At 46.0% G+C, this 20,171-nt stretch overlaps 3 protein-coding genes across 4 annotated transcripts; 1 reads left to right on the top strand and 2 right to left on the bottom strand.

The window, feature by feature from the left end:
• Nucleotides 1-244: 244 nt before the first annotated feature.
• On the bottom strand, nt 245-2,354 carry LOC123062727 (F-box/FBD/LRR-repeat protein At1g13570). Of its 2 annotated transcripts, none has more exons than XM_044486364.1 (3): nt 1,233-2,354; nt 1,014-1,148; nt 245-785 (listed from the first exon to the last, which is right to left on the bottom strand). In XM_044486364.1, exons 1-3 carry the CDS (start codon nt 2,277-2,279, stop codon nt 390-392), a joined length of 1,578 nt encoding a protein of 525 aa, XP_044342299.1. In that variant the 5' UTR covers nt 2,280-2,354; the 3' UTR covers nt 245-389. The 2 variants fall into 2 exon arrangements, with proteins under 2 accessions (XP_044342299.1, XP_044342300.1); XM_044486365.1 differs by having other exon boundaries at nt 1,236-2,354.
• A 1,894-nt stretch (nt 2,355-4,248) lies between these two features.
• On the top strand, nt 4,249-7,781 carry LOC123058843 (uncharacterized). Its single transcript, XM_044481521.1, has 7 exons — nt 4,249-4,367; nt 5,130-5,435; nt 6,010-6,205; nt 6,334-6,538; nt 7,043-7,176; nt 7,267-7,305; nt 7,399-7,781. Exons 1-7 carry the CDS (start codon nt 4,276-4,278, stop codon nt 7,591-7,593), a joined length of 1,167 nt encoding a protein of 388 aa, XP_044337456.1. The 5' UTR covers nt 4,249-4,275; the 3' UTR covers nt 7,594-7,781.
• A 3,472-nt stretch (nt 7,782-11,253) lies between these two features.
• LOC123058842 (uncharacterized) lies at nt 11,254-15,713 on the bottom strand. Its single transcript, XM_044481520.1, has 7 exons — nt 15,556-15,713; nt 13,395-14,292; nt 13,143-13,246; nt 12,953-13,028; nt 12,493-12,537; nt 11,673-11,774; nt 11,254-11,552 (listed from the first exon to the last, which is right to left on the bottom strand). Exons 2-7 carry the CDS (start codon nt 14,286-14,288, stop codon nt 11,547-11,549), a joined length of 1,227 nt encoding a protein of 408 aa, XP_044337455.1. The 5' UTR covers nt 14,289-14,292; nt 15,556-15,713; the 3' UTR covers nt 11,254-11,546.
• Between the last annotated feature and the right edge of the window lie 4,458 nt (nt 15,714-20,171).

The following is a 20,171-nucleotide window of genomic DNA, read 5'->3' as shown; positions in this document are numbered from 1 at the left end:
CTGCAACAACAAGGAGAGAGCAGCGAGTTCGCGTGTAGCAGCCGCGGTTAGCCTGTTCGTCAGGTTTGCTTGTAACCCATATCGCATGATCATTACCACAGGGATGTGAATGTTTGTGGAGTGGGGGTAGAGGCTCGGGAAGGCGTCAGCTAGGGGGGTGTTTTGGAGCCAGCGGTCCAGCCAGAAAAAGGTTTTCTGGCCATTATTTGTTAGGACGAAGGTGATAGACAGCAGTTTTGGCAGCTGAGCTTGAATGAGTTTTGTTACGAAGGCGGGGCCACAGCTTGCCAAGAGAAATGCTGCCAAGTCCAAGAACACCACAGTCTTGCAGCACCAGAGGCACTGGCATAGTGCTACTAATTACTAACTTACAGAGATCCTCTCTGCATCTAGTGGTACTCGAGGAGGTCAAAAGGGTCAGCAAACCCAAAATCAGAAGCTATCTTGTTGCTGTAAATAGGACTTCCAGATTCAGTGTGCGGGCTCTTGGAGAACTCTACTTTGCAAGCTTTGCTGCTCCAATTCGCGCTCGTTAGAGGCTTCAGCTTGGCCCTCACATTATCCTCGCCAGAGGAGAAACATTTGCTGGCCACCACAACTACCATTTGCTCCAGCACCCGACCTCTCTCCGCGATGAACTTGAGGAAACCAAGCTCGCTTCTCGACCCTTGGAACTCATAGAAGAACACCTTCTTCATGCTCTGCACGACGCATTTCATGGGACCGCCCTCCTGCCAGAACTTCAGATTGACCTTGCCAGTGGACTCTTCAGATATGCGGCGGGGCTGCAGATGAAATCGATCAGTGCATACATTAGTTCAGGTATTTTATCTATAAGCAACAACAACTACTAAGACTTTAGTCTCAAACAAGTTCAGGAACTAGATATTTGATTAATCTGATCCACAGTTCTGACCATGCTAGATACACAATAAGTTTTCTTTTTAAGTATATCTTATAACACAGAAACTAGTATTGCAAAATTGCCAATGCAGCAAGTTAACCAGTTTTACATAGACATGGAGCGTCTCCAGGTTAGGGAAGCATCTGAGAAAGCCAGGCACTTTCTTGACAGCATTGCGGAGGCCGAACTGCACCTCTATGGCCAAAATTTGGACACTAGGGACAATGCTCTCCTTGGCCCCAGCCTGTAAATGATGCACCCAAGGTCAGATAAACTATTTGGGATCATAGATTGGGAGTATCAGCACAGATACATAGATTGGGAGTACCACGATGACGGTGTTGCTAATCCCCAGCTCTTGATCTCCTGGCTTAAGGTATCCCACCACACGGAGGTTAGGTGCACTGCCAATTTTGATCCTGGAAGAGCAGTTCATGGCGACCTGTCCCGGAGAGACAATTTGCCACTGAAAGAGCCTCTCCAGGCGAGGGGCATCCACCACGTCGATGTCCTCCAACATGGTGAACCCCAGCTGAACGCACCGCAGGCTATGGCTGACAAGGCGGAGGCGCACTCCGGTCTGGCTCCCCATGAGGACGAGGAACTCCAGGACGGGGCTTCTTTCAAGCATGAATGCCAGATCATGGTCCTCCATGACATTCATGCAGAGGCCGAGCTCCTTGAGGTTGGGGAATCTGGCGCCGCGCGGTACGGCGGCGGTGTCCGGGAGCCTCCACACGCCGAGATAGAGGCGGGTGAGAGAGGCGCAGCCGAAGATCGTGGCGGGGAGGCGCAGGTCTAGCGGCCAAGGGCGGTTGACAAAGACGAGCTCTTGGACCCCCTTGGCAACGAGGATGTCGAGCCAGCGCGACATCTCGCCCCGGTGCTCCTCCATCGTGCTGCGGGTGAGGTGGACGCAGCGGAAGGGCCCCGGGTGCGCTGCCAGGGCGCTGGACACCGCGGCGGTGACGGCGCGGGGAGAGGGAGCCCCGAGGATTTGCGGCCCGGACGCGCCGCCGTCCGGAAGCAGGTGGCTGTCGACAAGGGAGAGGGGCGCCGCGCGCCAGAGGGGGCGCCAGCGCGAGGAGAGGGCGGCGGTGCGCGCGGCGTCCTTGGCGGGGAGGCGGGAGACGATTTCGCGGAGGACCGCATCGGAGAGGCGGCTGATGCGGTCGACGCCGTCGGGGACCAACGCCAAGCCGGAGGGCAAGAGGGTGGCGGTGGGGGAGACCGGCGGGTGCGGAAGGTAGTCGTACACAAAGTAAAGCAGATAGTTTGTGCCGAGGTCCAGCTTCTGAGGGTCCTCGCCGTGTAGCTCCATGCCGGTGAGCATTTCGGAGATGGAGGTGCCGAGGATAAATTGCGGGTCGGCCATGGCCGGCGGCGGAGCGAGGGTTTCGGCTTGCGGAAGAGCAAGAAATGATTTGAGGAATGAAGGAGTGGTGTCGTATGGGCCGGCCCATGCTCTCGTGGGTCAGGTATTTGTCCTTCTCTCTATGTTCCCATTAACTACTATTCCCTCCGTAAAAAAATATAAAAGCGTTTAGATCACCCTTATATTTCTTTACAGTGAGTATTTTGCTAAAAAAAAGCCAGTATTTGCAGCTCTCAAAAATAAATTAACAAGTACTCCCTCCATCTTGATTTAGTGATGATCTAAACGCACTCATATTTTTTTTTACGGAGAGACTATATTTTTAGCTCCCAACAAGTATTTTCTGCTTCTTGCTCTTTATATAAACACAAGCAAAGGAGCTCGCACACTCGCGAGGATGACATTTGAATGGTTTCTTATTGTTGGTTTACCTTTTGAAATAGTATATAATGTATTTGGTAGAAATAATTGGAATTCGTATTATTTATACCCGCCAATAAAAAGAGGTGATATATTTAGTTTGGCCTATCACATGCTCATTTAGAAAAACCCCTTTAATTTTTTTCGTTTCTTCCTTTTCTTTCTTAGGCCATCTTCAATTCTAAAGCCGTTCTTCTCCCACACAAAGAGTCTTTTCTTTCTTATACGCACCTCCGCTTTTAAAATCGTACGTCTCCCATATGAAGAGAAAGAAAAACATCCCACACAATCATCTGTCTCCCACCGCCTCCGTCAACACGAGTGGAAACTGGAAAACACAAGTTATTGCCTGCTGACAGTGGCGGAGGTAGGGGGTGGACAGGGTGGGCCACAGCCCACCCTGAGATCTGGAAATAGCCACTATTGTACTATAGCATAAAGGCCAATAAAAAAAAGAAACGAAATAAATGTATATGTAAATTGCACTATTGGCCCACCTTGGCCCAGTGGGCTAGGTCCGCCACTGCCTGCTGAGAGCCTCCGCTCGACTGCAGATCGTGGTTCATGGAAACCAAATGTCACCTGCGTGAGCCATCACCACCAGCCACGAGCGCGTACAGAAACATGAACATGTTAATGGTAATTGCAGCCTAGCTGTGAGATCCTACCACGTGCACTCCTAGACCACCGATCTGTTAGACTGGTTGGTGATCTCGAGTTGTCATGGGGCTGCTTGGTGAGGCTACTGGATTATATGGTGTGTGTGTTGATGCGTGGTCATTGCACATCATGAAGCTAGTAGGTGTAGCGACATCTATGTATTTATTTTTGTCAACATATATTGAACAATAATATAATAAAGATGGTTGTGTAAATTGTTCAATGCATTGATCACGGGTTATCCTCATTTTCAAAAAAATCTTCACAAGATCGGAAGTTTTTCCGAAAAAACTGGTCTATCAATTGGCTTTGTACACTAGTTGTGATGGCATCTACAACTGAATTTAGCAAATCCATTCCCCCTCAATGGCCATGGATGTACCAACTAGTGTCCGGCCTATCCGTTTTGAGCCTTTATTTGTTCTTCATACAGTCATACTCTTTATTTCTTTCGTATATATTCGATCACTTACATGTGAACTGTGAAGATGAAGAGAGAGAAAATAAAAAAAGAGAAAAGGTGGAGTTGGGTCACGTCCTACGTGACGGACGTGACCCCTCGTATCCTTTCTATATTTGTTCCCAATACGAAAATTTGCAGACAACCCGCGTATATAGGGTTTGGTTGAGTCACTATTTTTTCTCTTTTCTTTTGTCCGGTTACTAACTGGGCGCGTCCATGGATGTTTGAGGAGAATTTGACACGGCCGATTTTATTAGGTGTTCTAAGAGAGCAAATCCATTGATTACAGGGGTGCATTAGCAACACATAAAAAGGAAACGGTAATATTTCCTGGCGAACGTTCCTAGCGAAAAGAAAATCGCTGCCAACTCGTGTTTGTGAAGGATTGGAAACTGGACTAGTGCTACGATTCGGAACCGACTCGAACCCTCCATAGTCTATACATCATGTCCCATGATCGGCTCTGCGGGGATCGATTTGGTTTGGAGCGTAGGTACGGTAGCGGGACGGGAGGCATTGGAGCAATTTCCATATCCTGCCTCGATGTAAGCATCTCTCTCTCTCTCTCTCTCTCTCTCTCTCTCTCGCCGGCATTGTCACCAGTCGCCGCCGGCGTGGATGCGTCGGGGCCTCGGGGAACTGTGTGTGTATGTATCCTGATGACAAGTGGGCCATACCATACCGTCGACCTCCTTCCATCTCGCTTCTCCTCCTCTCCCCGGGAAAGAAACCCTAACCTCCTTCTTCCGCCATGGCCACCGACCGCAACATTGGTACGATGAGCAGCAAAAGCCGACTGCAACATTGGAGGAATCGCCATCATCATGGACCTGGCTTCCCTCGTTATCCAATTTGTTTCGGAAACAGCTCAGCCAACTGCCGTATGGCCACCCAGCCTCCCCATCTTGTTACATATCATCATGTTTAGTCCAAGTCAAATTGTTTCATTTGTCAATGGCGGCTTGTTGCTTCGATCGTTCATTCATCAATGGAGGATTTAGGATAACAAGGGTTTCTGTACAGGGAATGGTTGGTTTGGTACTCTTCCTGTTTTTGCTCACCAATATTTTTTTTGCATCCAATTGGCTTCGAGCCAATACTTGGCAAACCAATCACGAGACTTGCCAAATTTTGGCTTTCCCAACACCGGCAGCGCAGAATTTAGCAGCAACTAACCAATCCAGCCCGTATTTCACACCGATTTCAGGCCTCTTATCAACCTTTTGCCACGATGATACCATGGATTATTCATTCACCGCCTAAGATAATTTTTGTTTTGCTCATCCAATCTGCCTGTTCCGCTTCAGGTCTCAGGAGCATGTGGTTGAGTCTGCATCCGGAGAAACGCTGCAGCAGCCGGATGTCTCGCCATCAAACAACTTGGTTGATGTTACAACATTGAAGGGATTGTCCATCACTGCCACGTCCTCGTCCTCTCAGCGCGGCACCATTTGGGTCCGATACCAGTGTGATTGGGGGCTCACATTTTACACCAGGATCGATCTTCATGGATATTTCCACACATATCCTCATGTGGGTGGGCCATTTCAGAGCTTAGAGCAAGTTAACAATGCCATTGATCGCTATCTTCATGACCGTCGGGATCCAATAATGTAAAGTTTCTCAACTCTTTTCTTTGCGTGCACGCTTGCAATTGATAATATAGTCAAACAAGTTCCAATTAATGCTTTTTCCTTCTATGTTTTAAGCCCCAAAGGTGATTACAGTTTTTGCATAATTAATCAGGAGAAGAACGAATGAACCCTAGTTAGATTATAGAAAATTTGGTACTTTCATACATACAGAAGAAACAAAATGACGCACCGAACTGCCTTAATTTTTAAGTTCCTGTTCTGAGACCACTTCAAGTTAAGGAGACATTTTAACTGTATTTGTGAGAGAGTTGCTGAAGTAGTGCGTCAAATTAATATAGATGCTATATGTGCTACCACTTTGTAATTTTGTATGTAGGTCTCTTTCGTTTTGGTCGATTAATGTCATGAGCTACGCCAGAAGACATGTGCGAGCTGTTTGATCCTTGTTAAAACAATCCTGCATGCATACTATTTGTCCCTAATCCTATTTCCGGATGATAGCATTGAAACTATAGCCAGTACCTCTTTGTACACTCCACTGTTTGTGAAAGTAAAATATATTAACCATGAAGGAATCTCTGATCTAAACTAGGTGCGAGGAGCGACCTGAGTTCTATGAAGTGGGTAAGGCTAGTGTTGAGAGGGGTATACGGGACTCTCTTTTCTGGCCTGATGGCTCAAAGAAGATGTACGTGAAATCTGAGCCGGTTGATGAAAGCCGTTGCTGGATGCTCCAGCTGGTTCAAGCTTTGGTGGACAAGTATAACGAGGATCACAATCTTTTCAAGGTTTGCTCTTTGTCCTCCTTCCTGTCCTTACTCTTTATCATGCTACCTGTATTGCTTTGTGTTATACGACTGTCCTATTCGTTCATCTAACAACTAGTCGCTGATGGGATCCATTCTTCTTATCTCAGGATCTTGCGTTTGAAGTTAAAGATGTTGTGTGCTACGAAGTAATATATGAGGGCAACTGCCTCTACTACCATATTAATTTCACTACAAGGACCAAAGGAGCAAAGACCGCCGACAATCTATTCTTTTCTGAAGTCAAACGTATGCCAGGAGAAGACAAAAAATTGGTGGTCAGCTGTACCTGCATGGTTGATCCTTCTGATAACGGTATTTTGTACTCTCATCAAGTGTCGCTGAAATTTAGTTCAAACGTTTTTTTCTTTCAAACCGTATTTTTACTCTTATCATGGTTGACCTGTTTGTTTGTGCCTCGTGGGATTTTATTCTTGTAATATCTCAAAGTAGTTCATGCACATCCATGTGTAATATCTCAAACTAGTTTATTACCTTCAGTTAATCAGCTATCATTGTTTAAAGGTCATTATCTCCTCTCTTTATTTAAAGGTCTCCATGGTTGACCGTTTTGATAACGGTACTTTATACTCTTATCATGTGTTACTAAAATACAGTTTAAACGTTTATGTCTTTAGTGTATGATCTCTGAATTGACCTGTTTGTTTGTTTGTGCCTCGTGTCATCTTATCGATTATCCTTGAACTTTGCATTGTGATATCTCAAACAAGTTCATGCACATCCATGTGTATTATTACCTTCACTTAATCAGCTATCATTATTTAAAGGTCCTTATCTCCTCTCTTTCCTTAAACGAAGGTCAATGCTACGGCTGTGAAAGTAATATGAAGCACCCCAATGCTGATGCATATGCTGGTGGTCACTCAAAGGTTTGCAACTTGAAGGGAGAATGTCTTGGTCCTAATATAGCGGTCGCAGAGACTATGGATGACGTAAGTGTGATGTTTTTATTTCCTGGTAAGCTGGCGTTTGACATTTTCTGTTGCTGTGTTCGTTTTTAATTGAATGAACGTCTTTTACAGTGGAAGGCTGAGGAAGCGAGGGTAAGACAAATGTTCAAGGTAAAGACGCTTCATCTTGTGTGCTAGGTATATAATAACATGATGTTGGTTAGTTGGTTGATCAATTCCTGCTTGTGCATTTGTTTCCATCAGGGCCTTGACGATCCAACTGTTGTGGCGCGACTCATGGAACCACCCAAGTTGAACTTCGGAGCAACCAAGGCCACCGATGAGGAAGTAGAACGTTTTATGAATTCGATCATGGGACCATGCGATCCTAACCTTTGCACCACTTATGGCATCCTCGATGCTAGCGCCGTAGAAAGATTTAGAGTGGCGCTAATGTAAGACCAAGGATGCTGCCCGGAGTTATGTTGCACTTTCTTGTGGCTAGATGGTTCCTATCAGCAAACCGTTCGATACCAAGCTATTTTGTGTCGCCTGTAGAAGAAGCTGATCGAATGCTTATTTGGTTTGAAGATTGTTATATGTACGGCTTTTATTATGTGTGTATGGCAGTACTGGTTATGGCTGCTCGTCCTCGTATCCATTTTTTTTATCGACTGCTTGGGTATGTCAAATATAACATAAGAGCAATCTCCAATAGATGGTCTAAAATTTGGCGGTCCAAAACCAGAGATGTAAAATTTGGACCGTTAAAAAGAGCGTTTTGAAGCTCCGAAAAAAGCTCAACTCCAACAGATGGTCGAAATTGATGGTCCAAAAGAGCAACTCCAACAGATGGTCCAAAATGAAGATGTAAAATCGTCTTGATCGTCTTCTTAACCTCGGGACGTCGGCCGCCTTCGTCAAATATGTCGCCATCAAGCTCTCCCCGACCTCCCTGAGCGCGGCATCCTCCCCGTGATGAGCTCCTCTCCCAATCCCCCTATTTTTCCCCTTCGATCGGTGTCGTTTGCCACCGCTCCCGTGGTCGCCATGGCCGGAGCCCGAGCTCCCCGGTACGTGCTCCTTTGCCGGCCAGCAGCGACAGAGGAGGGCAGCAGCCGACGCGAACACCACGAGCAGCGGCATAGGCACGCTGCACGGGCCAGCAGCGACGACAGCTCGGCTGGACAGGGTCAGTGCGGGGCGGCGGCGGGGCCGGGAGGCGGTGGCAACGGGGCGGGCCAGCAAGCAGCGGCGGGCGGTGGCCTAAGGACCCGGCGGAGGCCTACATGGGCAGCCAGACTGCCGGAGGCGCCGAATCCCACCGCGGCTGCCTCCTGATTCGGCGGCGCCCGGGCGGCTGCGAGACGACTTCCGGCGAGGGAGGCGACGGGGGCGAGGGCGGCGCGGCGATTTGGGGCGGTGGCGGCGACGGCGGCGGGGATTTGGCGGTGGCGGTGGCGGATCCGCCCGACTGGTGTTCGGGCGGGTGGACAGGCGCGGCTGTGAAATGAAATGAAGTGGCGGTTGGGCATTGGCGGGTGGTCGCCGAATTTGGACCAGATGCATCTCGTGATGTAAATTTGCACCGCGAGATGTTGTATTTTACATCATGAGGAGGCCGCGGTCCAATTTTTTTTACATATGAACCGTCTGTTGGAGCAGCGTTGCTTGCCCCAGACGGTTCAAAAGTTAGGTATTTTTACATTTGAACTGTTTATTGGAGATGCTCTAACTGTGTCTGATCTACGCATGACGCGTTGAAGGAGAGAACACCGACCAGATGGACATATATACAACGACTCACCAAAACTTGATGTTTGCCCGTTTGGTTTTCAAGCAAAAAGAAGGCTTAAGATGCTTATAATCCCGAAAAGGCAGGGAAAAAAAAAGCAAGACGCCATTTAAGTCTAGTGTTGCATTGTCTGTCTATCACCGATTGTAAGGCTAAGGAGATCTTGTAAGTGTTAATACTCTTGGCCATTTCAGCGGATCCATTTCATAAGAATCCTTAACAAATGTGATTAAAACACAAGACACGAATGCACCGCAAATTCTAACTCTAGCAGAATAGAATGTTAATCAGAGGCAAGAGGATTTACAGTAAACAACGTGCATTCATGCGGAATCTAATTCAAGCAGTTAGAATACTTTGTGGTCACTCCTAGATTTCCCAGTCTACAAAAGGGAAAATGTTAGGCCCTGTTTGGAATGGGTGTAAGTTTTTACACCTGTATTTATTTTACAGGTGTAAATTGCCGGTCACCTCTTGATTCATGCCTGGAATGAAAACGACGGGAGGAGGTCTGTATCGTAAACCGGCCCGCTGCCGGTCACCTTCCCCAGATGTGGATGCGGCAGCTCGACCCGCTGCCGACCTCGCCAACGCGGTCGACAAAACTAACTTCGCTAGCCTTACCGAATTGCAAGCAAAGGAGCTCGCTGCTTAGATCGCCTCCGGCGCTCAGGTGGTGCAGCTCTCTCGACGAGTACTGGAGAAGGATCAGGTGGAATTCCATGAGATGAGAAGGTCTTTTGCGTAAAAAGGTGACACCAGGATTATACAATTAGGCGTTAGTGAGTGAACTTTCTCATGATTTATAATGCTTACGTTCAGTGGTGCAACGTCTGAACCTGAATAAACAAAATACCTGTCGATGTAGCTAAAGATGCACATATACAGGAAGATCATCACCTTTTCCCAGATCGTGTCGTAATGTGTATCATTCAATATCTATGTGAGATATTTCAATTGTTGAGGTCAATGCAAAATGATTTCTCTCATGCATTGTGCATCTATGATCTATCTGTGCATACTCATCTCTTGTCCCCACATTCGTGTTGGAACATGAATTGGATGAAAGCAAAGAAGAAGCACAAGAGGGTGATACGCATGCGGCACATTAAAGTTATGATGACTAATTGCTCATAACTTTTATCAGTGGCGTATGTGGAAAACGTTTTTTGTAATGTACTTTCACTTTAGAGTTTATCATGCTCTATGCACCTCATTTTGTTCATGCTCATGCTTATGTGTGTATTACCATTCATTGTTGCACAGATGAAACCTTGTATATAAACCCACGAGAGATTTCATTTGCTACTTGATTGCATGTTAAGATAGGTAGCTAGTACCAACTAATTTTCTGCTTAGTTATTCTATTTCATGTTTTTATTTGTTTGTACTAGTACATTCCCAATGTTGATGTGAGAAGTTGGAGGAAACTAAAATGCAAGCAAGTCAGCGGGATTCTCCAACTAGCACACAACCAGTAGGGCCTTGATGATCAATTCCTGCTTGTGCATTTGTTTCCATCAGGGCCTTGATGATCCAACTATTGTGGCACGACTCATGGAACCACCCAAGTTGAACTTCGGAGCAACCAAGGCCACCGATGAGGAAGTAGAACGTTTTATGAATTCAATCATGGAACCATACGGTCCTAATCTTTGCTGCACTTATGGCATCCTCGATGCTAGCGCCGCAGAAAGATTTAGAGAGGCGCTAAAGTAAGACCAAGGATGCTGCCCGGAGTTATGTTGCACTTTCTTGTGACTAGATGGTTTCCCATCAGCGAACCGTTCCATACCAAGCTGTTTTGTGTTTCTAAGACGCTCGTAGAAGAAGCTGAATGCTTATTTGGTTTGAAGATTGACATATGTACGACTTTTATTATGTGTGTATGGCAGCACTTGTTATGGCTGCTCGTATCCATCTTATCAACTGCTTGGGTATGTCAAATATAACATAACCGTGTCGATCTACGTGTGATGCGTTGAAGGAGAGAACACTGACAAGATGGACATATAAATGCAGCAGCTCACCGAAACTTGATGTTTGCTCGTTTGTTTTGAAGCAAAAAAGAAGGCTTAAGATGCTTATAATCCCCAAAAGGCAGAAAAAAGAAGCAAGACGCCATTTCAGTCTAGTGTTGCATTGCCTGTCTATCACCGATTGTAAGGCTAAGGAGATCTTGTAAGGGTTAATGCTCTTGGCCATTTCAGGCGGATCCATTTCATAAGAATTCTTAACAAGTGTGATTAAAACACAGGACACGAATCCACTACAAATTCTAACTCTAGCAGAATAGAATGTTAACCAGAGGCAAGAACATCATTTACAGTAAACAGCATGCGTTCATGCTAATTCTAACTCAGGATGAATGATTTGTGGTCAGTAGCTAGCAGATTTCCCAGTCTACAAAAGGGAAAATGTTAACAGTTGTTTTGATGCAGAGGCAGGATGGCTTGTTTTTGTTGGCACCAATACAACAGGTTGACGAATACAACACAGACTCCGGGCAGGCACCAATACAGCAGGTTGAGCCTTTCATTTGCTCACCGAAAGACGAGCTGCAGCCTCTACTTCATGTGCATCTTTGAAAGCAACATACGCAATTTGAGACCACTCATCACCACTGCCAAGACAGGAAAATGAATTAACACCTGAGAATGCTAAGGAAAGAACTATTTGCAAAAGCCAAAAAAAAAAAACCGAAGTGTGGCCTTGCTGCATTCATATTGCAAATTCTACAAACCTCTGCAGATCGACATGTTATATCTCCTGAAAAGGAAAAGAATTCCTTAATATCTTGCACAGTTGCACTTAGGGAGACATGCGCGACCTTCACAGTTCTCACCTGTAAAATGCACAAAAACATTTGTGAGTTTTGGTGCAGTATATAAGGATAAGGGGATCAAAAAGGGAAGAGAGGATCCAAGATGGCCAACAACGTTTATCACTTCAGACTGAAACGTGTAAGCAAGCAAAAAAAATTGGGAAGTCGAATTAGCATATAAGTGGGGCTCATGTTCATTATCTTGGACTCTGTCACCACTCATCTTAGAAAATAAGATAATATAAGAATTCATTCAATAAACCATACACGCAAGATTAAAGAGAACACTGATATTGTGCTGCCTTTGTACTACTAGAATAAGGGTGTCAGTAACACTAGTGGGAAAACATAAACCTACCTTTGCTGCACAAACATCAGCACGACATGACTCAAAGCCAATGAGATGAATGCAAGATTATTGTTTGATGCTAATGCACTGCAAAATTTATAATGCAGTATGCTTACAAACTGGTTAATCAAATAGGCATTGCCCCGATCAAACCTTCTGAAAAATGTCTGATTGCCATTTTGACGTTTTGTCAACTAGAACTAGGTATGATTTCCATCGCAACTACTATATCATTTATGGTTACAAAACAAAAAGATGCACAAGTATGGTTTCAGTTAAATTATACATGACGCAGATCATCATGTGACAGATTCAATAAAGAAAAAAATCACTAAACCAACGCAGTAAACAATGTAATAGGTAAAAACACAAAATCGGGGTATCACATACCGGTGGAACAGAGGCAGTAGGGCGCGGCTGATGTTCGGGAGCAGGCTGGATGACAACAGAAAGGTCAACTATTGTTAATGGGGCATACATAAATCTAGCACAAACCCACTTATATGGATAATGGGGCAGATTAATGTTTTTTCTAGCATGCCAGTTAAGATCGCACATGGTATAAGCATTCATAAACTAGGCTCGTCGAGTAAGCCAATTTATGGAAGCTTCAGCGCTCGCAAAGTTAAACCGCTCAGTAAAGCACCCCAACCAGCTTGAGATTCTACATGGAAAAGGTTAGAGACTAAAGAATGGTAAACAAACAGTGAACAGTATACTGTGAAAGCCCCACACCAACCAGCATGAGTTTCTACATGGAAAAGGGTAGAGACTAAAGAATGGTGAACAACCAGTGAACAGTATACTGTGAAAGCCCACTGGACACATGACAAGTCCTTCAATTACTCACCGAAGGAAGATGTAAGGTATGCGCTCCTTGTGCATATTTGGAGGTCACATATGCGCCTTGAGACACTTCATCATGACTGCCAAGAAAAGAAAGGAGACATCGACATTGGAGAATGCTAATGAAAGGCCTATTTGCAAAAATAAAAACCGAAGTGTGGTCTTGCTGCGTTCAAATTGCATATTCTACAAACCTCTGCATATCCACATGTTCAGTGTCTCCTGAAAAGGAAAATAACTCCTCACGGTCCTGCACAGCTGCACTTAGGGAGATTTTAGCGACCTTTACATTCCTCACCTATAATGTACAGAACATTATTAGTTTCTGAGCAAGTTTTTATGGAAAAGCAGAAAAGGAAAGATACGATCCAACAACAACATGCTCATCGCCAAACATTAAATGCACGAGTAAACAGAATCTTTGTAAAATTGAATTAGCTACTCACTTGCACAGCCTCATAGATGGGTTCAGTGATTTGAATACCATGCCAACCGCGAAATGGCGGTTGCACTGTAGGTGGTGGCGGCAGTGTGAACCGATCACTGATGGCCGTATGTGACGGGGGCGAAGAGGAAGGTAAGGGCTCATCGAATGACAGGACGTGGAAACAGAAAGTGTCGTCTCTCTGATAGATAGAACTGAAGAATATCTTGCCAAACCCATCCGCTCCCCATGTCCGGCCGTGAGTGTTCACAAACTTTAAGAACGGTCTATCTTCAGCCTTACCATAATCCACAAAAGTGACAAGGTGGGTTGCAGGCTGCAGGTTGGGGTCGCAAGGCAGTGTCGGTGACCAGTAGTCATATATATTATCACCCAACTTGTCAAACTCTGTAAAACCCTGACTGTCCTTATCTAACCGGACAGGGAAACTTCCAAGCACGGGTCTTCCTTGCTGAATCAGGTAAGCAACGAACTCAAAAGTCAAGACAAGCTGAGAACCTGGCCTAGAGGGATCGGGCAAAGGAGGGAAGGATGTAAACTCCTTGATCTTCATCAGTCTGGGGATGAATGGAGGGCTACCAGAGAAGTCGTATGCTGGTATGCCTTCATCCCTGAACATGATCAGAGCCCGTTTCTCCCTTGGGCCAGGATCACAATCAAGTGGTCCATACCTCCTGACATACTGAGAAACGAAAGAACGCGCATCAAAGAAGATGTTGCATATGAGGCCCAACTTGAACATGGTTAGTCGGAGCTGCATGATCGCGCATGCAATAATTGCGTAAAATGTGCATGTCGGTCCATCCTGCACGATAGACTCGGGATTGGGAACTAGGCTCTGGCCTCTAAACCGTGCTGATGAAATCCTTGACTCACAGTTCCTCGGCAAACTCATTGTCCTGAAAGTACAGCAGATAAAAAAAATTAGTTAGTCATGGATAACATGTCTCACAGTCAAAGGCGAATCTAGAATGCTAGAACCAGGAGTGCCACAATATATTATATATAATATATGAATAAAGTAACTTCAATATATATATGTACATATTTTTGTTTTTTTGAAAATTGTACTGCAAATAAATATTTTGGTCTAAATATCACTGAGTCCAACAAATACACCAAGAATAGACTTTGTGTTGTAGACATCTAGTATTAAATGTATGGTATATATTGTTTTACATTTTTGGAGTGGGTGGTACCCATGGAACCTCCCACTGGATCCGCCCCTGCTCAGATGCGGCAATCATCAAGATACAAGGATCCTTCTTCTTGGATGGATAGGATAATTGCCCAGCGGCTAAGTGTCTTGTGGCTTGGAGAAAGGTCTGCACCACCCAGGGAGCTAGGTGGCCTCGGAATTCAGGACCTAAATGCCCAAGGGTAGGGCTTTTACCTCTGTACCATTATGTAAGACGATTTTGCAGTTCAAATTGAACTTCAAAAACGTATTATATTATGATACGGAGGGAGTAGATGGTTATGGATCCGAAATGCAGAGGCACTGCTGTGCACGAATTCCAAATAGCCTAATCATGCTACCCAGGATTAAGGTCAAGTGCCTGAATCGCATCCCATGATAACTGAATAAACTGCACCAAGCCATCAGCAGCAGGAAGGTCGTTAGGCACATCCAGCGATGCAGATGAGAAGCCTAACTGACCGTCCTCCTGTTACGCACCCTACCATCCCCATGGACCTGCGCCGCGACGCGACGACCGGGGCAATATCCTCGGACTCAAACGGCCGAACCGAGGTTGCAATGCACCAAACTGCAGAATAGGGCCTCAACCTTGGTATCAGGGAGAGGCCGCGCTTCAACTAAGCCACCAACACTTTTCGGCCTGCAGATTTTGCGGCAAGCATTTCCCAATGCCACCATGAAATTCGGGCATCTGCCTGCCACCAACAGATAGACGATCGATGAGTAGGTCGCGCAGGAACCACCGAATTGACCGGAATGAGGCGCCCCCCACGGCAGAAGCAGAAGCTTCAGAACTTTGTGGCGGGCAACAGAAATCCGCCCGCCCCGATTCGAAAACCAAACCAAATGCAACAGAAACCCTCACGCACGGTTTCACGGCTGCCCCCGTACCTACGATTCGTCGAACCATCAACAAGCATGGGGGCGCGAGAAGGGGAGTGGGCAATTAAGAATCGCTGACCTGCGGCTGCGGTGCGGAGGAAGGGGAAGAAGCCAGCGAGGTCGGCGTTCCTGGCCGGCCGGAGCCCTGGGTGGCGGAACCGGGCGGCTGGGGCGGAGGAGGAGGAGGAGGGGTAGGGTTTTGGTAGGGTTCTGGCCTCCGTCCGCTCGCCCGCGGCTTTGCTTCGTCTCTCTCTCTCTCTCTCTCTCTCTCTCTCTCTCTTTTACCCTCCTGTGGCTGTGTTGTGTTGGTCGGTGAAAACGAAAGAGAGCAGGGGACAGCGACGCCTCGGTCAAAGCAGAGAGACTCTGATGACGGGAGGGAGGGGGCCAAGTGTAAATAGTATACCGAGTTTTTACGGCCTTCACAACCAACGAACCTCAAATGAAAAATTTGAACATTCAAATTTTCAGTTTACTAGCAGAACGCCCGTACGTTGCTACGGGCTATCCGCAATATCTGTAACATCCGGGTTCAACACAAAAAAACCATCCAATGACGCACCTTTCCTTTTTCTGTCGGAACCTCTCATTCTTGACCGATTTTCCGCCGTAGCGAGACATTTCTCGTTTTTTCTCTCACTGGCGCCACTTCCATTAAAAGCATATGACAGCCAACTCATCTTCGCCATGCATTGCAGTAAGGATGAAATTTTCTTGTTTACGATATAATAGAGTGGGTTAAACTAACACATACTATTAACACAAAACAACAAATAACTACAGAGATCTTTCCTAGTCACCAATAAGCTCCACCTCCATCCATATGCTAGAAGGGATAATTGTCGTTCTTCTCTTCTTCATATTTCCCTACGTCTTCTACTCCATGCCTCTTCGCCAATCCGTTTAATTGGCACCAACCAGCACCACGTCAACATTAATGTGTTCATCATCGATACCTCATCTTCTTCTTTCTCATTCCTCGGCAACTTTAGTTCTCGTTCCTACTTATTTCCTAGAATACTCTTTCTTTCTTTTTGTTTCTCTTATTATTTGGAACACTCTTACTTTCTCCAACACCATGCACCACTTTGGCTTCAGTTCTTTTTCCTTCTTGTTTTTGGAACACTCTTCCTTTTTACTATAGCATGAACCACCTAGCTAGTGTTGTGTCATGTTGTCCTCACCCGCGAACATTTCGGCCACCGTCATCGAGTGGACATCCCGCGGAGCATAGACTTCATCCATCTTGGTGAATGCTAGGTCGCCCATGTTGCGAGCGCATGGTGGCCGGTGTCCATGTTGGCAAGCGGTGCTCGGTGGTTTGCAATGTAACTGAGAGCCCGTTGATTGTTTTTGCCCACAAGCGCTTTCAAAATGATTCACCATGACTAATTGCTTGCTTAATTAATTAGGTACACAAAAAATGAATGACCTACCTACTTCTCTACATGCCTAATTAATTGCCAACCAAATGAATTAATTATCTGACTAATTGGAAATATCCCTACTTCTAATTATCTGTAGGCGTTGGCTAACAAATTAATTAATTGCATTAATAACTCAATTTTTAAATTGATTCAGTGCGAAAAAATTCATATTCAAATGGACCTAATTAATTGCATATGTAATTAACTATCTAGATGATTAATTGCATCAATGATTTGATTTTCAAATTGGTTTAGTGCTCGATTTCTAAATTATTACCATATAATTATCATATTCGAAATTTTCTGAGTCATGACCTTACCATACCTGGATTGATGAGATTTCTGAGTTTATAGCCTTTGCATACGTGGATTAATTGTGATTGATTACCATAAATACGTTGGGTATTGCCGGCCAGACAAGAGAAGAGGAAAACCGATGGAAGGGGGTGGTGGGAGGTGGGACAAAAAAACCAGACGAAAAATAACCGGTTGCTACAGGCTATAGTGCATATAAGTGAATCAAACAAATGATTAAGTTTGTCGTCAAGGTCGAAGCTCATTTCTCCCAGTCTGGGCTCCCCAAATCCAGACCATATGTGGGGAAGAAATGTGGTTGTCTTATTTTCAACATGTGGGCTCAATACAGAAACCCTGTCCCATGACACACCCTTTCCTTTTCCTAATAGAGCCCTCTCCTTTAAAATTGAGTGATGCCCCCCGCTCTCCGCCCTAATCCCCTCCCCTTGTGTATGTGTTGATCCACCACCAAGGCGTGCACCGAGTCCGTGCGGATTCCTAGTTCTTTCATCTCTATGTTCGATCAGACATTGAATTACAAAGATCCATCGTGAGTTGTAAGAAGCCAATTAGCAAGTTTAAAATGGACCAAAAGTGAATTTATTCACATAGTGCTGGATGCCCATGTGTTGCCACATGCTAAAAAAAACTATATGTACAACAAGAAATGTGCTAACAAAATGTTTTTACAAAAAGAAAGGATGTGTGATATGAGTCATATACTATTTACATGTGATGATATCTCATGCTCATGATGTGGTAGATAAATGCATCTCCTCGTCATCTTCATGCCACTCCCTCTTCTCAGCCGCCACATGACACGCCACTTCCTCCCACAATCCTTCTTCTTGTTGTTTTCTTCCCTCACCTCCACCTTGCATCAAAATATTAAATGCCTAAGCTGTGGAACAGTACAACCAGAGAAAATAGCAGTCAAAGGGAGGAATTAGCTAGTTAGTTTGTAGATGCATGCATGAGTCAGCCGGCGCAAGGGAAGTTGCACCGAGCGACATGACGAACTCGGAGTCTAGGCCCGAGCCGTTACGCCTCGGCGGCAGACAGCGGCCAGCACAGCCGCTGCCCGCTGGGTCGCTACTCGCTAGTGCCCACCGCGCTGTTGAATCCACCGATGATTGTAGCCACTGCATACAGTGTTCGCGCCGCCATGATGGTGCCCGACGAGGACGGCACAGGGCGGCGGAGTCGTGCATATCCAGCGGTGAGATCGAACAGCGATGCGAGGTGACCGGCAGCGAACGGGCAGGGCCTGCAGCGTCGGCTGCAGATCTCCTGGAACAGAGAAAAAGAGAGAGAGGTAGAGACTGAGGAAGGAGAGGTAGGGCGCAGGAAGAGGAGAGGGATACTGGTGTCCATGGCGAGGCCTCCGTTGTCCACCCGCAAACCTCCATGGCTAAGGTAAGGTGCACCTACACCCGTAACACACCAGCATGACCTGACGGTGAACGGGTTCACGTGACGAGCGCGGGGCTGGCAATCACCATTTCCTGGTCCTCCTCGCTGATGCATAACGGGCACGCATCGCTGCCTGGGTCGCTCACCATGAAGAAGAAGATAGGGTGGAGGAATTGAGCGAGGGATGAGGAATCAAGCGGCTTGTACGGCAGGGGGGCAAACCATGATAAAAATCAGTACAACCCGTGCGAGGTGGAGAACGAAATGACTTACCTATAGCTCATGATTCGATTGAGATGATAGGGAAGGAAGGAAAATTGTGATTTAGTCAGACAAAGTTTTGGAAAGTTCTGATTAGAAATAATGCCTCAGGATAAGAAGGTCACGATTAGGGTATGGCAAGAAGAACTTTTTTGGAAAGCTTTGATTCTAGTGATAATTACCATATTCGAAATTTCCTTAGTTATAGCCTTACCCTAGTCGTGGATTAATTGTGATTGATTAATTGTGATTTCTGAGTTTATAGCCTTACCATACGTGGATTAATTGTGATTGATTACCATAAATACGTTGGGTATTGTCGGCCAGATTATAGCCTTACTATACATGGATTGATTTATTACTATAATTATCATATTTGAGATTTCTAAGTTTATAGCCTTACCATACGTGGATTAATTGTGATTGATTACCATAAATACGTTGGGTATTGTCGGCTAGACGAGAAAGAGAAAAACCGGTGGGAGGGGGGTGGTGGGAGGTGGGACGAAGAAAAACCGGTTGAAAAAAACCGGTTGAAAATAAACCGGTTGAAAGTGGGGGGGACTATTCAACCAATTCGTCCATTAGGAGTAGAGATTTTCCCAAAAAAAAACTTTTTATTTTCCAACCGAACATTTTTGGATTAGACTGAACGAATTTTACTATCTATAAATGTCTTTCCTATGATAAGAGCATCTACGACCAAGCGCCTCATATCCACCCCAAACGTCTGAGCGGACTGCCCAGACACTATTCAAACAAAAAAGAAATTCACCCTCCCGTGTTCTCCATACGCAGCCCAAACGTCCGGGCTGTCCGGCAACCCACATACCCAGCCCACATGTGGGGTGAATATGGGGAGGCCCGGATGCACCCAGAGACCGCAGCCATGTCCATCCGACCCAGTATGGCCCACACCATCCCACCATTGTTCCCACAAAGAACCCAGCCGACCGTCCCCACTCACTCGAGTCCTCTTGAGTATGAACTCCGTCGGCCTTCTGTATGAACTTTACTATGAGTGGGCACGATATGCTAACTAGTTGGCTCGCCACAACCACTAGTACCACTATCTACATCAGCACATTAGGTGATGCTTGGTCGGTGTCCGCATGAAAAAATGCCACCTAGTCGGGCTCCCCATATCCAACACAAACGCTCGGACTGACCAACACTCCCCATATCCAGCCCATATGTGGGGTGGATATGGGGAACCTCGGACGCGTCAGTCATGTCGGATCTGGCCCACCCGAATACACATAAATTGGACCCTATCTGCACTCCGGACGAAACCCTA

This window comes from Triticum aestivum, chromosome 3A (assembly GCF_018294505.1).
Source record: "Triticum aestivum cultivar Chinese Spring chromosome 3A, IWGSC CS RefSeq v2.1, whole genome shotgun sequence".
Lineage (NCBI taxonomy): Eukaryota > Viridiplantae > Streptophyta > Magnoliopsida > Poales > Poaceae > Triticum > Triticum aestivum.
The sequence above is the reverse complement of the archived record's forward strand: the minus strand, read 5'-3'. Positions and strand labels throughout refer to the sequence as shown.